Here is a 15,771-nt window from a genome sequence, read left to right as displayed (position 1 = left end):
ACACTGGTAATCACTGTTATTGTTTATACAACATTTGATAATAGACTTAAAATTTCAAATCTGGTGGCATCTTAAAAGAATATTTTGAATGCAATCTCAGAAAAATTAATCAGCCATTAGGTGTAAAATTTACCTTGTAGAAGGGAATATATGGGAATCTGTCCAATACTCACCTGTTTGATTACTCATCTGTTGTGGGGTGTACAGTATAACGAGCAGTTAATCTGCTTGCAACACCACACAAAATGCTGGAGGAACTCAGCAGGCCAGGCAGCATCTATGGAAAAGAGTAAACAGTCGACCTTTCAGGCCAAAACCCTTCATCAGAACTGAAGAAAAACGATGAGAAGTCTGAGGAAGAAGGTGGGGGGAGTGGAGTAAAAATGCACGGTAGTAAGTGATAGGTGAAACCAGGAGGGGGGACGGGTGAACTAAAGAGCTGTGAAGTCGACTGGTGAAAAAGACAAAAGGCTGGAGAAAGGGGAATATGAGAGGAGAGGATAAAAGCTTGAAAATGGATCTGAAAACCATGTGGTACAAGATGGGCAGCAAAGACATGTTCCTAGGAAGGATATGTGGCTGTGGTAGCTGGTCTGGGGGAGCACATGGTCGAAGAGTTAGAGGGCAGCCTGTCTTCACCATGTCCTCGCTGCCATCTTGTACCACATGGTTTCCAAGCTTCTGTTCTCTCCTATCAGATACCCCTTTCTCCAGCCTTTTATCTCTATCATCAATTGACTTCCCAGCACTTTACTTCACCTCCACCCCCATTTCACCTATCACCTACTATCTTGTACTTCTTCCTCTCCTCCCCTCCCCCCACATTCTTATCCGTTTTCTCCAGTTCTGATGAAGGATCTTGGCCTGAAACATCGACTGTACTCTTTTACATAGGTGCTACCTGGTCTGCTGAGTTCCACCTGCATTTTGTATCCAGCATCTCCAGATTTTCTCTTGTTAGTTAATCTGCTTGTACTAGTTTTGCATCATTATTGAAGGTGAATTTTTAACATTGTTATCAGAATTAGCTGCAGGAATAATTGAACCATCAGGATTGGCTTGCGTAGTGAATGAAATGACTGCCCAATTCCTCCTATGGGAGGACTATATCATTTCAGGTGCTCAATTTCATTAACACACATCTGGTGAATTGCATGTCTCCTGGAGGTTTCCATTGCAGCTCACCAACTTCAGGACTAGAAGATTTCAGGTATCCGACATACAGAAATGTAGGAGGGATTGGTAAATGGCTCAGTCAGGAATTTAGCCAGGGCCAGAGACCCACCTTGTTTCACACCTCTATCCCCACTAAAATAATTTAATATATCTTTTTAGTCCTCTTCCTGTCACCAATTAAGTTTTATTTGATAAAACATGTACCGCACACCCTGTGTCCAATAGGACATTATAATTACAACATTTGCGCAAGCCCTGGGAGTAATAGTGAGACGGGGAGCAACACACACAAAGTGCTGGAGGAACTCAGCAGGCCAGGCAGCATCCATGGAAAAGAGTAAGCAGGTGATATTACAGGCCGAGTCCCTTCATCAGAATGAAGGGTCTCAGCCTAAAACGTTGACTGTTTACCTTTTCCCATAGATGCTGCCTAGCCCGGTGAGTTCCTTCAGCATGTTGTGTGTGTCGACCTGATTTCCAGCATTTGCAGAATTTCTTGTGTTTGGAATAACAGTGTGGAATCGGGCTGCTAAATTTTAACTCTACACCCACTCTGTCTGAGGAAAGGAATTAATTCTCCTCTCAAATACTGAAGAGCTGCTTTTCTTACTAAGAGCACTTTACTAATGCTGTTAGCAGGAAAATTCTTCTGATTATCAGTCATTTAAGGATCATCTGCATGTTACATAGCTAAGTGGGTTTCAATATGGAGGTTGCCTAATGCATGAAAATGGCTCTACAGCAAACCATGTCCTACTGTCTCTACCCAACCACCTTCACACCACCTAATGCCATGTAAGTTTATGCTAAAACAATGCTCACTTTAATTTCTCAATTAGAATAGTACTCTTGACTGATAGTTTCCTACTCATTTCAACAGTGGCTCCAAGCACATTACAATGCTGTGGTTTTATGAGCAAGAACAATGCTTTTGCAGAATGCTGTTTGGTGCAGCTAAAGCAATATTTTTGATAAGTAGAGAGCGAACGGTATAATATTTTGATCACTCCTTGCATAAATTCAATTTAAAACTCTTTACTATGTGATCTAATCTCAGATTCAGTTGTTGCTTTGTCTCAGACGTTGAAGAACCCATTTCTGCAAAGGAAAAGGTTACAGACTACTTACTCTGATGGCAAGAAGCTGTCATTGTTACTGCGTGTGTTCTGGCCTTCTGGTCCTCTTGCCTGCCTAGCTGGAGCCCCTTTGCCTGGCATCATTTCTTTATATTATTCTTGCTGTCCAAGCGGAGTCAATGGCTCATTTCTGAATAAACCCAACATTTGTTGAAAAAACATGCAGGTATTACAATATGGAATTAATCTATTCTGTACCTTGGAATACAGGTAACCCATCATTTTCAATATGATTACAGTCACTTGCTGGCTCTAATCATAATTTACATTGTCCACTTCAGCAGAGATCCAGTAACGTGAGTTACTGAGCATAATTTAAAGCAAATCTTCTCTATTTAAAGAGGAAACCTATTTTGACTTGACCAGCTTTCGGGAAATGATTTATAACCAAAGTATGCGTGAAATCTTTGAAGACTGATGCAAGAGAACAGGTTCTAAAATTCTTAAGTACTACATTGCAGGCTTGGTATGGAAGTTTCAAATTAGAAAGAATATCCCCTTTCTAAAGAGAGACAAATGCTTAGAATATAATGGGAAAAAATTGACGTGGAGATTAATATCAGGAGTCAAGCTCCAAAAATTTGCATGGAGTGCCATAAGAAATCAAATTACCTCAAAGGAGTTATCAAACACTAGAAATGAATGGGTCTTCAAATACCAGAAGTGAATGGATGTTCCAAAATAACCAAAGCTATCTTCATCCAGAAGAGCGAGGTGCTTGATATACTTTGACCTGCCCCCAGTTCCCACTATAACAGAATCATTATTCGATTAGTCCAATTCTCTCCATACGATACCAAGAAATGTTGAAGCCTACAGGGTGCAGACGCTCCAGTGCAGCTGCAATATTGACATATATCTGCCAAAGTGGCCATTTTCCACAAAGTCTGAATCCACTCCAGCCCATAACTGCCCCACTGGCTAATGCTCAGCTAACAACAGAGTGCTGGAAGGTTTTGTCAACTATGCTATGAAGTGATACTTACTACTGAACTGTTAATCCATACACACAGCGGATTTCATCAACAGAAATCAGCTCCAGACTGTACTATCACTTAACATAGACAAAGAGCTGAATTCCTGAGATTATGAAAGAGTCAATACAGCACCTGATTAAATGTGATATCAAACAAGACCGGTAAAACTGAAATTAATGGGAAATCTCCACGCTTGTTGGAGTCCTGCCACGTAATAACAAAAATAGTGTGTTAGAGCGGCAAATTGTTTGCTGGATGCCTTTCACCTTATCCCAAGAACATTGCTGCAGCCGTTCCTAATAGCAATGAATTTGACCTAACCATTTTTAATTGCTTCTTTAATAATCATACTCCTATCATAGGACCATATGACATAGGTGCAGAATTAGGCCATTTGGCCCATTGAGTCTGCTCCGCCATTCAATCATAACTGATCCTTTTTTTTCTCCTCCTCAACTCCATTTCCTGGCCTTCTCCCCATAACCTTAGATGCCATGTCCAATCAAGAACCTATCAATCTCTGCCTTAACTACACCCAATGACCTGGCCTCCACAGCTACAGGTGGCAACAAATTCCACAAATTCACTACCCTCTGGCTAAAGCAATTTCTCTGTACCTCTGTTTTGAATGGATGCCCCTCTATCCTGAGGCTGTGCCCTCTTTGTCTTAGACTCTCCCACCATGGGAAATACCCTTTCCACATCTCCTCTGTCTAGGCCTTTCAACATTCAAAAGGTTTCAATGAGATCCCCCCCTCATCCTTCTAGATTCCAGTGAGTACAGACCCAGAGCCATCAAACTTCCCTCGTGTGATAACCCTTTCACTCCTGGAATCTTCCTTGTGACCTCCTTGGGACCCTCTCCAATGCCAGTGCATCTCTTCTAAGATGAGGGACCCAAAACTGTAGACAATACTCAAGGTGAAGCCGCACCAGTGCCTTATAAAGCCTCAACATCACATCCCTGCTCTTGTATTCTAAACCATTTGAGGGTGCCTTCAATGATGATTGACCTGTTAATTACATTCACAATTCCTGAAATGATGAAGTAGTTTATGCCCAAATGCAGCAAGGTCTGGAATGACAAGTAACATTTGCTCTGAAAGAATAATTAACAATTTTTCCTGGGATCTCAGTGGATTCAGCTTCCCCAGCTTCTCATCGTCAACCTCTGGGTGGTCATTATGATCAAAAAATCAGCTGGGTCAACCACATAAATATAGTGCTTACTCAAACAGGAGAGAATCTGGATTCTGTGGCTAGCAAATCATTGCCTGACTCCCCATAGTGCTTACTATACATCAGAAATACATTTGAATAGCTTTCCACTTGCTGGAAAGAGAGCAGCTCCAACAAAATTCCGGAGGTTCATTACCATCCTGGACGAATCAACCACATCGACTGTCACCCAAGCACTACCTTTCGCAGACTTCCTCCATGATGGCTCAGGGTGGCCTTCTCCAGGGGGTCTTTGCTATTGTCAGCAGCCCAGCTTATGCTTACTCATATTTCTGAGGGACCGTTCTTGCTCCACAGAGCAAAAAGTTGCTATGCTGTCAAGTATGTCCTGACTCCCTGTCCATGCCCAGAATGAAGCTGTAGAATCCCTTTCAGTTTTAACATTATGTTAAAGTGACTTGTGATCTCAGGAAAACGAAGTACAAACTATCAGTGGCACAGTCACGTGTAGCATCAGGCTAGATCACTGGTATACAAAGATAAGGTATGCTTTCCATTCCATGGCCAGAACACATTTTGGGAAATCTGATCCCTTAATTGTCCATCTCCTACCTGCTTTCAGGCAGAGGCTAAAGAGCAAGGCTCCAGAGATAAGGACAATAAAAAGGTGTTCACAGGAGGAAGACCAGCAACTATGGGATTGCTTTGAGACCATGGATTAGGCCATGTTCAAGAACTCTTCTGTGTATCAGAATGATAGACCATAGCTGTCATGGACTTCATACAAACGTTGTAGACGAGTGTGTCCCCACAAAATCATTCAGTGTCATTCCCCAACCAGAAGCCCTAGGTGAACCATGAGATCCACAGTCTGCTGAGGGCAGATCAGAGGCATTCAAGTCTGACAATGAAGAAAGTTTCAAGAGGTCCAGGTATGATATCCAGAAAGCCATCTTATGGGTGGTGGAAATTCCAGACTAAACCTGAATAGTGAAGGATGCTCGACAGTAGTGACAGGGCTTGAATACTATCGCCTCTTATAAAGTAAAATCAGGCAACATAGGGGACAACAGGGCTTTGCTTCCAGATGAGCTCAATGCCTTCTATGTTTGCTTTGAAAGTCAAAACATGGAGTAATCAACACAAACTACCAAAACCCCAGTGATCCTGTGATTTCAGTCTCTCAGGTCGACATGCAAGCTTCCTTCAGTGGGTGAACACACGAAAAGCATCCAGCACAAATGGCATATCTGGCCAAGCATAAAAGACCTATTCTGATCAACTGGCTGCAGTGTACACCAATATCTTTAACCTCTCACTTCAGCAGTGTGAGCTACCCAGCTGCTTCAGGCTAGCTTCAAATCATACTGGTGCCCGAGAAGCATGGGGTAACCTGCCTCAACGCCCATTGCCAAGGAGCACCGATGTCCACTGTGGTGAAGTGTTTTAACAGGTTTGTGATGAAACATATCAACTCCTGCCTGAAAAATGATTTGGATATGCTCTAGTTTGCCTATCAGCGCAACAGGGCAACAGCAGTTGCTGGCTCATTGGCTAATCAATCAACACTGGAACATCTGAACAGCAAAGGTACATACATCAGTATGGTCTTTATTGACTGCAGCTCAGCTTTCAATACTATCATAACTAATCAATATGCTTCAAGACCTTGGCCTAAATACCTCCTTGTGCAATTGTGAAAATGTCAGCAAGACCAAGGAGCTGATTATTGATTTCAGGAGGAGGAAACTACAGGTCCATGAGCCAGTCCTCATTGGAGGACCAAAGGAGAGGGTCAGCAACTTTAAACTCCTCAGTGTTAATATTTCAGGGGAACTGTCACGGGGCCAGCAAGTAAGTGCAATTACAAAGAAATCATGGCAGCACCTCTCCTTCCTTAGGAGGTTGAGAAGATTCAGCATGACATCTGAAACTTCCAGAAACTTTCGTAGATGTGTGGTGGAGAGTATTTGACTGGCTGCATCACAGCCTCGTATGAAACATCAATGCCTTTGAACTGAAAATCCTACAAGAAGTAGTTGGTACGGCCCAGTCCATCACAGGCAAAACCCAGTTGACGCATTCATTCATTGATTCTATTATGGTTGTTTTTCTGTTGTGGATTTATTGAATATGTCTGCAAGAAAATGAATCTCAGGGTTGTATATGCTGACATTTATGTACCTTGATAATAAATTTACTTTCACCTCTGAACTTTGGATTTTGCACTCTCGAGAGCCCTTCAGTATTGATAAAGTACTATGCTCTCTCCACCTGTTGGCCTCTGTGTGTGCTCTGTTGCTGAGCAAGCTCAAGACTGATACTGAGAAAACATAGAAACATAGAAAATAGGTGCAGGAGTAGGCCATTCGGCCCTTCGAACCTGCACTGCCATTCAGTATGATCATGGCTGATCATCCAACTCAGAACCCTGTACCAGCCTTCCCTCCATACCCCCGATCCCTTTAGCCAAAAGGGCCATATTCAGTGGATCTCTTATTGTATGTTCATATCTTGGAAGAAGATAGGTAACGCTGTGGGACGTACAAGCCATAGCTACATTATAAGCAGAATTACAATTTTAATATAAAAATGCCTCATGGCATTCATCAATGCACACAAAAAAAACAAAAAAAAACAAGACGAGGATGAGATTAGGAGTTTATGGAGAACAAGTTGAGAACAAGCTGCATAGACGAAGTAGTGTGCAAAAGTGCAGCCCATCAGCCCATTTCCAGCAGGAGCTCAGCTTTCTTCTCTAAGCTTACTGTACATTGTTGGGTCTATCCTTCTCTGTACAATTCTTTTTCTAAAATACAGTACTGTGCAAAGGTTATAGGCACAAATATACATAGGGTGCCTAAGATTTTTGTACAGTACTGTAGTAATTTCATATATTGCACTGTACTGCCAAAAAATATCATGACATACATGACTGATGATAATCCTGATTCTGATATGCGCCTCTATTGTAGACTGAGTGTAGAAAGGGACAGGGAGAGGGAAAGCAACATACATCAAAGTTGCTGGTGAACGCAGCAGGCCAAGCAGCATCTATAGGAAGAGGCGCAGTCGATGTTTCAGGCCGAGACCCTTCGTCAGGACTAACTGAAGGAAGAGTGAGTAAGGGATTTGAAAGCTGGAGGGGGAGGGGGAGATGCAAAATGATAGGAGAAGACAGGAGGGGGAGGGATAGAGCCGAGAGCTGGACAGGTGATAGGCAAAAGGGGATACGAGAGGATCATGGGACAGGAGGTCCGGGAAGAAAGACAAGGGGGGGGGTGACCCAGAAGATGGGCAAGAGGTATATTCAGAGGGACAGAGGGAGAAAAAGGAGAGTGAGAGAAAGAATGTGTGCATAAAAATGAGTAACAGATGGGGTACGAGGGGGAGGTGGGGCCTAGCGGAAGTTAGAGAAGTCAATGTTCATGCCATCAGGTTGGAGGCTACCCAGACGGAATATAAGGTGTTGTTCCTCCAACCTGAGTGTGGCTTCATCTTTACAGTAGAGGAGGCCGTGGATAGACATGTCAGAATGGGAATGGGATGTGGAATTAAAATGTGTGGCCACTGGGAGATCCTGCTTTCTCTGGCGGACAGAGCGTAGATGTTCAGCAAAGCGGTCTCCCAGTCTGCGTCGGGTCTCACCAATATATAAAAGGCCACATCGGGAGTACCGGACGCAGTATATCACCCCAGTCGAATCACAGGTGAAGTGATGCCTCACCTGGAAGGACTGTTTGGGGCCCTGAATGGTGGTAAGGGAGGAAGTGTAAGGGCATGTGTAGCACTTGTTCCGCTTACACGGATAAGTGCCAGGAGGGAGATCAGCGGGGAGGGATGGGGGGGACGAATGGACAAGGGAGTTGTGTAGGGAGCGATCCCTGCGGAATGCAGAGAGAGGGGGGGAGGGAAAGATGTGCTTAGTGGTGGGATCCCGTTGGAGGTGGCGGAAGTTACGGAGAATAATATGTTGGACCCGGAGGCTGGTGGGGTGGTAGGTGAGGACCAGGGGAACCCTATTCCTAGTGGGGTGGTGGGAGGATGGAGTGAGAGCAGATGTACGTGAAATGGGGGAGATGCGTTTAAGAGCAGAGTTGATAGTGGAGGAAGGGAAGCCCCTTTCTTTAAAAAATGAAGACATCTCCCTCGTCCTAGAATGAAAAGCCTCATCCTGAGAGCAGATGCGGCGGAGACGGAGGAATTGCGAGAAGGGGATGGCGTTTTTGCAAGAGACAGGGTGAGAAGAGGAATAGTCCAGATAGCTGTGAGAGTCAGTAGGCTTATAGTAGACATCAGTGGATAAGCTGTCTCCAGAGACAGAGACAGAAAGATCTAGAAAGGGGAGGGAGGTGTCAGAAATGGACCAGGTAAACTTGAGGGCAGGGTGAAAGTTGGAGGCAAAGTTATTAAAGTCAACAAGTTCTGCATGCGTGCAGGAAGCAGCGCCAATGCAGTCATCGATGTAGCGAAGGAAAAGTGGGGGACAGATACCAGAATAGGCACGGAACATAGATTGTTCCACAAACCCAACAAAAAGGCAGGGATAGCTAGGACCCATACGGGTGCCCATAGCTACACCTTTAGTTTGGAGGAAATGGGAGGAGCAGAAGGAGAAATTATTAAGAGTAAGGACTAATTCCGCTAGACGGAGCAGAGTGGTGGTAGAGGGGAACTGATTAGGTCTGGAATCCAAAAAGAAGCGTAGAGCTTTGAGACCTTCCTGATGGGGGATGGAAGTATATAAGGACTGGACATCCATGGTGAAAATAAAGCGGTGGGGGCCAGGGAACTTAAAATCATCGAAAAGTTTAAGAGCGTGAGAAGTGTCACGAACATAGGTGGGAAGGGATTGAATAAGGGGTGATAAAACAGTGTCGAGGTATGCAGAAACGAGTTCGGTGGGGCAGGAGCAAGCTGAGACAATAGGTCGGCCAGGACAGGCAGGTTTGTGGATCTTGGGTAGGAGGTAGAATCGGGAAGTGCGGGGTGTGGGAACTATAAGGTTGGTAGCAGTGGATGGGAGATCCCCTGAGCGGATAAAGTCGGTGATAGTGTGGGAGACAATGGCCTGGTGCTCCTTAGTGGGGTCACGATCGAGGGGTAAATAAGAGGAGGTATCCGCGAGTTGTCGCTGTGCCTCAGCAAGGTAGAGGTCAGTACGCCAGACTACAACAGCACCCCCCTTATCAGCGGGTTTAATAATAAGGTTAGGATTAGTGTGGAGGGAGTGGAGAGCAGAGCGTTCCGAAGGAGTGAGGTTGGAATGGGGACAAGGTGCGGTGAAGTCGAGACGGTTGATGTCCCTTCGGCAGTTGGCAATAAAGAGATCCAGAGCAGGCAGAAGACCAGAGCGGGGTGTCCATGAAGAAGAGGAGGGTTGAAGACGGGAGAAGGGGTCATCGGTGGGAGTGGAAGAGTCCTTGCCGAAGAAGTAGGCTCGGAGACGGAGACGGCGGAAGAAAAGTTCCGCATCATGGCGAACACGGAACTCACTGAGGTGTGGGCGAAGGGGGACAAAGGTGAGGCCCTTACTGAGAACAGAGCGTTCTGCCTCCGACAGTTGAAGGTCGGAGGGGATGGTAAAGACCCGGCACGGATGAGAGCTGGGATCAGAGAGGGGAGGGGGGAGGCTGGGTGTGTCAATGGAGAGGGGAGGGTTGGGGTGAGAGGAAGATGGAGCCTCTGAGGGCCCAGGAGCTGACGGTGGGATCTGAGGGAGACGGGATTGCAGAGTATTGGTGGGGGAAGGGGAGACGGGAGTCACAACAGCGGCACATAAAGACCCGGCCTGGAGTTCAAGGCTGGAATCTTGAGAGCTGGGATCAGAGGGGGGAGGGGGGAGGCTGGGGGTGTCAGTGGAGAGGGGAGGGTTGGGGTGAGGGAAATCATGGTTGAGAAAAGGGGATGGAAGGAGGAGGGAGTGAGAAACACCAGAGAGACATCCTGTAATGTTCAATAAAGCACTTGTTTGCAGTCAAATTAACTTGGCTTGTGTCTCAGGGCTGGGTACGTTTGCACCCACACCAGCCTCTGCCCCTGCCACCTGTCCCACAACGCTCCTGCGGCTCTTCGCACTCGCCATTCCCAACATCCTTTGCTGCCGCCAGATTTAGAAACTCATTCCGTGCTCCACTTTGACAAATACAATACTGTGCAAAAGTCTTAGGCACCCTAGGAATATATGTGTGCCTATGACCTTTGCAGAGCACTGTACTTCAGGAAAAAATTGTACTGAGAAGAATAGAGCCAACAATGTACAGTAAACATAGAAAAGAAAGCTGAACTCTTCTTGGAAATGGGCTGATGGGCTGGTGTGTGGGCTCAATGGAATGAGGTGTTTGTTTCTATGTTGCCACTCTCTGCCTCTCTGCCTCTATGACTCTCTGACTTCAAATTGCTTGTGGCATTCGCAATAGATACAAAAAAAACACAATAGAATCAATGAAGAATTACTCACAAACAAATATGGATGAACAACCAATGTGCAAAAGATGACAAACTGTTCAAATACAAAAAGAAAACTAAATAATAATAACAAATAAGAAATAAATAATATTGATAACATGAATTGCAGTGTCCTTTCATAGGTGGTGGAATCAGTACTGGGGAGAGTGAAATTGACCACTCTGGTTCAGGAGCCTGATGGTTGAAAGGTAATAACTGTTCCTAAACCTGGTGTTGAGGGACCTAAGGCTATTATACCCGCTTCCTGGTGGCAGCAGCTAGAAGAAAGCATGACTGAGTGGTGAGGGTCTTTGATGATGAATGTTGCTTTCTTGAGCCAGCACTCTTTGTAGATGTGCTCAAATTAATCAATCAAACAACATTCACCCAAATTAATGCTTCTCCTAAATTAGTGAAATATAGATTGTATTTGGTGTTGGCCTGTACAATTAATTCAAGTTAAATGTTTTCCTAACACAACTCAGAACTAGCTATATAAAAAAGCACCAATTACAATATTTGTCCACCTTTAAACAACAACATTCAAGTGACAAACAACAAAGAGGTCATGTACCTAGATAAGCAATCACTGGTCTGGACCATTGATCTACAAGTAGTTGTGTAATTTTGATTTCCACCATACTGTATCTGCTGTAGTAGTTATACTCAAGTAATCAAAAGCAATCGGAATTAAAATTAAAATAAATGACAGTAATCACAAAACTACTGAATTGTCATTAATCTTCCTCTTGGTTCATTATTGTCTTTCAGGGAAGGCAATGTGCCATCCTTACCTGATGTCATCTGTATGTGACCTCACATCCATCAATGCATTCAACTCTTCAGTCAGATATAAAAACAAAAAGTGCTGGAAACACTCAATGAATTAGGCAGCATCATGCTCAATATTTCCAATATTTCCAGTTTTTATTGTAGATTTCTGGTATCTGCAGATTTTTTTAAATTTTTCAATTCTTTACTGACGTTAAGCAATTATTTTTTTATTTTTTCTCCATATTTATAGTCCACCCAGACTGACAGTACGCAATTTGGATGGCTATAAATATAGAGAAAATATAAAGAAAAAAAGGACAGGAGGAAGCCAGACCCAGAAGTCCCTAAAACTACATCTATATAGGACCCTGGTCAGACCCCACTTGGAATACTGTGCTCAGATCTGGTCACCTCACTTCAGGAAGGCTGTGGAAACTATAGAAATGGTGCAGAGCAGATTTACAAGAATGTTCCCTGGATTGAGGAGCATGGCTTTTGAGAATAGGTTGAGTAAACTTGGCCTTTTCTCCTTGGAGCGATGGAGGATAAGAGGTGACCTGATAGAGGTGTATAAGATGATGAGAGGCATTGGTCATGTAGATAGTCAGAGGCTTTTTCCCAAGGCTGAAATGGTTAACATGACAGGGCACAGGTTTAAGGTGCTTGGAAGTAGTTACAGAGGCGATGTCAGGGTAAGTTTTTTTTACACAGAGAGTGGTGAGTGCGTGGAATGGGCTGCCGGCATCGGGGGTGGAAGCGGATACAATAGGGTCTTTTAAGAGACTTGGATAAGTACATGGAGCTTAGAAAAATAGAGGGCTATGGGTAACCCTGGGTAATTTCTAAAGTAAGTACATGTTCAGCATAGCATTGTGGGCTGAAGGGCCTGTATTGTGCTGTAGGTTTTCTATGTTTCTATGTTCTATGTTTCTAAAACCCTCCGATCCAGAGAGTTTGTATGTCAGCTGATATTAATTGCTGCCCTGGTCTTAATTCTTTTCATCAGCAAAGACCATAAGATTTGGAAGTCTTTCCTTGAATCACTTTTCTGCTTTAAATGTTTCTTAAAGCCTCCTCTTTCACCAAGCTTTTGTACTGCTGTTCTAATAACTCTGATTTGACTACGTATGTCAAATTTTGTCTGATTGTGCTCTTGTGAAATACCTTCTGACATTTTACTTTGCCAAAGGCATTAACAAATTCAGATTGCTGTTGTCAGGTATAACTTAATATGTGAAGAATAAAATTTCTTTTCAACAGGTTATTTTTTCTGACAAATTATAGTCATTTACTTATTGGATAACAGTATTCAAAGATTATTCCTTTTAACAATTTTGAAAAATAAGAAAACTCAAGAGGAAAGTGTATGATATAAATTCACTAGCTGGTATTTCAAAGACTTCATTAAAAATTACAGGTTTGCTAATCTAATTTGACACTTCTAGGGTTTACTGCTAGAAAGATAAATTTGTTGAATTTGTACTGTAGCCAGCTAATGCTTTCATCTGCTAATAGTCCTTTATATTGTCTTTTACAGGTGTACAAGAAGAAGACTGAAGCTGCCAAAAAGGAGTATCTCAAGCAGTTAGCTGCTTACAGAGCTAGTCTGGTTTCCAAGGTAATGTGCTGTAACATCACTGTCATTCTTTCAAGTATTTTTCTTTCCCCTTGCCCTACATGGCATCCAAAAGTCTGCTTACGTTTTATAGAACATAAAACTCTGTATCATAGTTCAGGCCCTTTGGCCCACAATGTGTGCTAACATTTTAACTCACTCTAAGATCTGTCTAACTCCTCCCTCCTACATAGCCTTCCATTTTTCTATCATCCCTGTACCTATCTCAGAGTTTCTTTAATGACCCTAATGTATCTGCCTCTACCACCTCCCCTAGCAGGGCATTCTATGCCCCAACCAATCTCTGTGTAGAAAAAAACTTGGCTTTGTCATCCCCCCTCTACTTTGCTCCAATTACCTTAAAATTATGCCCCCAATATTAGCCATATCTATCCTGGGAAAAATTCTCTGGCTATCCACTCAATCTATGCCTCTTATCATCTTGTACACCTCTACCAAGTTACCTCCTTCCCTTCCAAAGAGATAAACCATGTTCTATAATCAAGGCAACATCCTGTTAAATCTCCTCTACACCATCTCTAAATCTTCTACATCCTCCCTATAACAGGGCAACCGGAACTGAGCAAAATATTCCAATGTTGGTCCAACCAGGACTTTATAGAGAGGCAACGTTATCTCCTGGCCCTTGCACTCAATCCCTTCGTTAATGAAGGCCAACACACAATCCACCTTCTTAATCAACCTATCAACCTGCATGGGAATTTGATGGCTCTTTGGATGTAACCCCCAAGATCCCACTATTCCACCACACTGCCAAGAATCCTGCAATTAACCCTATATTCTGTCTTCACATTCAACATTCCAAGTGAATCACTTCACACATTTCTGGGTTGAACTCCTTCTGTCACTTCTCAGCCCAGCTCTGTATCCTGTCAATGTTCTGTTGCAAACTACAACAACCCTCCACACTATCACTGTTATGTCACTCTAGTTGTTATGTTTCCATTTCAGGAAATATCAAGTTCTTATTTCTCTGTGTGTTTAGAATTAGGGAAATAATGTATTTTTGCAAAGTATAGTTTATCATGGCTTATAGTTCTAAGTTCTGGTTTTTTAGTAAATGTTTTGTTTGGAATATTCCTGTGTATATTTGTGTTTTTGTTTTTAAGTCTTTGGCTTTAAAATATGCAACTGGCAAAACCTCTGGATTTTGTCTAGTATCATTGGTTGATCATTTATTTGCAAGGACATAACTTGCAAAAAAAAAAGCCTTTAATGGAAAATGGCTCAAAATTGAAACTAATAATATGTTGAAATCATGTGAGATATATTCAAGAATGTTACTTCTGAATCATGTTGATTATTTTTAATCTAGCAGTAACATGTAAAACATTATGGAATTGATCCATTGTGCTTTAAAATAATTTTAAAGTATATTTCTATATAACTCTGAAAATCAAAATCTAGCGATGTAAATAGGATAAGAGGCAAAGGCCCTAACTCCCTTAGGTGTCAAAATCATGGGGAATAGATTTTTAAAAATCGATTGAAGGATTAGAAGAAAGGATTTTTCATCAAGGATTTGGAAGAGATTTGGAACTTACTGCCAGAGAGAGTGGCAGTGGCAAAAAACTGCATCATATTTAGAAATACGTAGATGTGTATTGGACAAATTGTAATTTGCAAGGCCCAGTGCTAGAACGTGGAAATGGGTAGATTAACAGTTTTAAACTGGCATGGACCCAGTGAGCTAAAAAGCATCCTTCTGTGCGTATATTTCCCTTGATTCTATGAAAATGTTAAATTGTATTTTTTTTGATATTTCTAGGCAATGGTTAACCATTCTTGGTATTTTTGTCTGCAGAGTTACAGTGAGCCTATTGATACAAAGACATCCCAGGCTTCTCAGATAATGAATTCAAAGCAGCCTGTGTTTTCTGGTCATTCACAAGCTCCATCTCCAATGTACCTTGGTTCAGGTGCCTATCATCAACAGTCTGGTATGAACCCTCACATATCCACCATGCATCCCAGTTTGTCACGGAGCATTGCTCCCAAACCCAATGGTCAGATGCCAGTGACTGTTTCTGTAGCAAATATGACCATCTCTCCACCTCCATCTCTTCAGATCAGCCCACCACTGCACCAGCTATCAATGCAGCAGCACCAGCTTCACCAACAACAGACCTCTGTTATGTCTCAGCAAATAGGAAATCACCAGCTACCAATGCAGGTTCAACCTCCTCTGCATTCACCACCAATGCAGCAGGTCAGTGCAACGTAACTGTCAGCAGTAAGTAAATAAGGACTTTTGTATTTCAGATGTAAATCAAATGGTGAGATGGTGAGATAATCAGTTTCCTGAGTTTTAACTAGTAGATTGTAGACTGTACTTGCTAAATTGTCTCAATATTTATTGAGTAGCTTTCACCAGTTTGGAGACAGACAAATGACGGAGAATAAAGTAGTGGAGTTTTCTAATGGCTGGAAGGTAGAGTGAGGAAAA

At 42.9% G+C, this 15,771-nt stretch overlaps 1 protein-coding gene across 4 annotated transcripts in view; it reads left to right on the top strand.

Moving 5' to 3' along the window:
- tox (thymocyte selection-associated high mobility group box) overlaps positions 1-15,771 on the top strand; it is a 256,894-nt gene that overhangs the window by 226,105 nt on the left and 15,018 nt on the right. For all 4 annotated transcript variants that reach the window (XM_063041946.1, XM_063041957.1, XM_063041937.1 and 1 more), the window contains 2 exons: positions 13,227-13,307; positions 15,130-15,534. In XM_063041946.1, coding sequence (XP_062898016.1) covers positions 13,227-13,307; positions 15,130-15,534 — 486 coding nt within the window. The remainder of the gene's footprint in view (positions 1-13,226; positions 13,308-15,129; positions 15,535-15,771) is intronic.

The sequence above is a fragment of the Mobula hypostoma genome, chromosome 1 (genome assembly GCF_963921235.1).
Source record: "Mobula hypostoma chromosome 1, sMobHyp1.1, whole genome shotgun sequence".
NCBI lineage: Eukaryota > Metazoa > Chordata > Chondrichthyes > Myliobatiformes > Myliobatidae > Mobula > Mobula hypostoma.
Note: the sequence above shows the minus strand (reverse complement) of the source record. Positions and strands in the feature narration are given on the sequence as shown.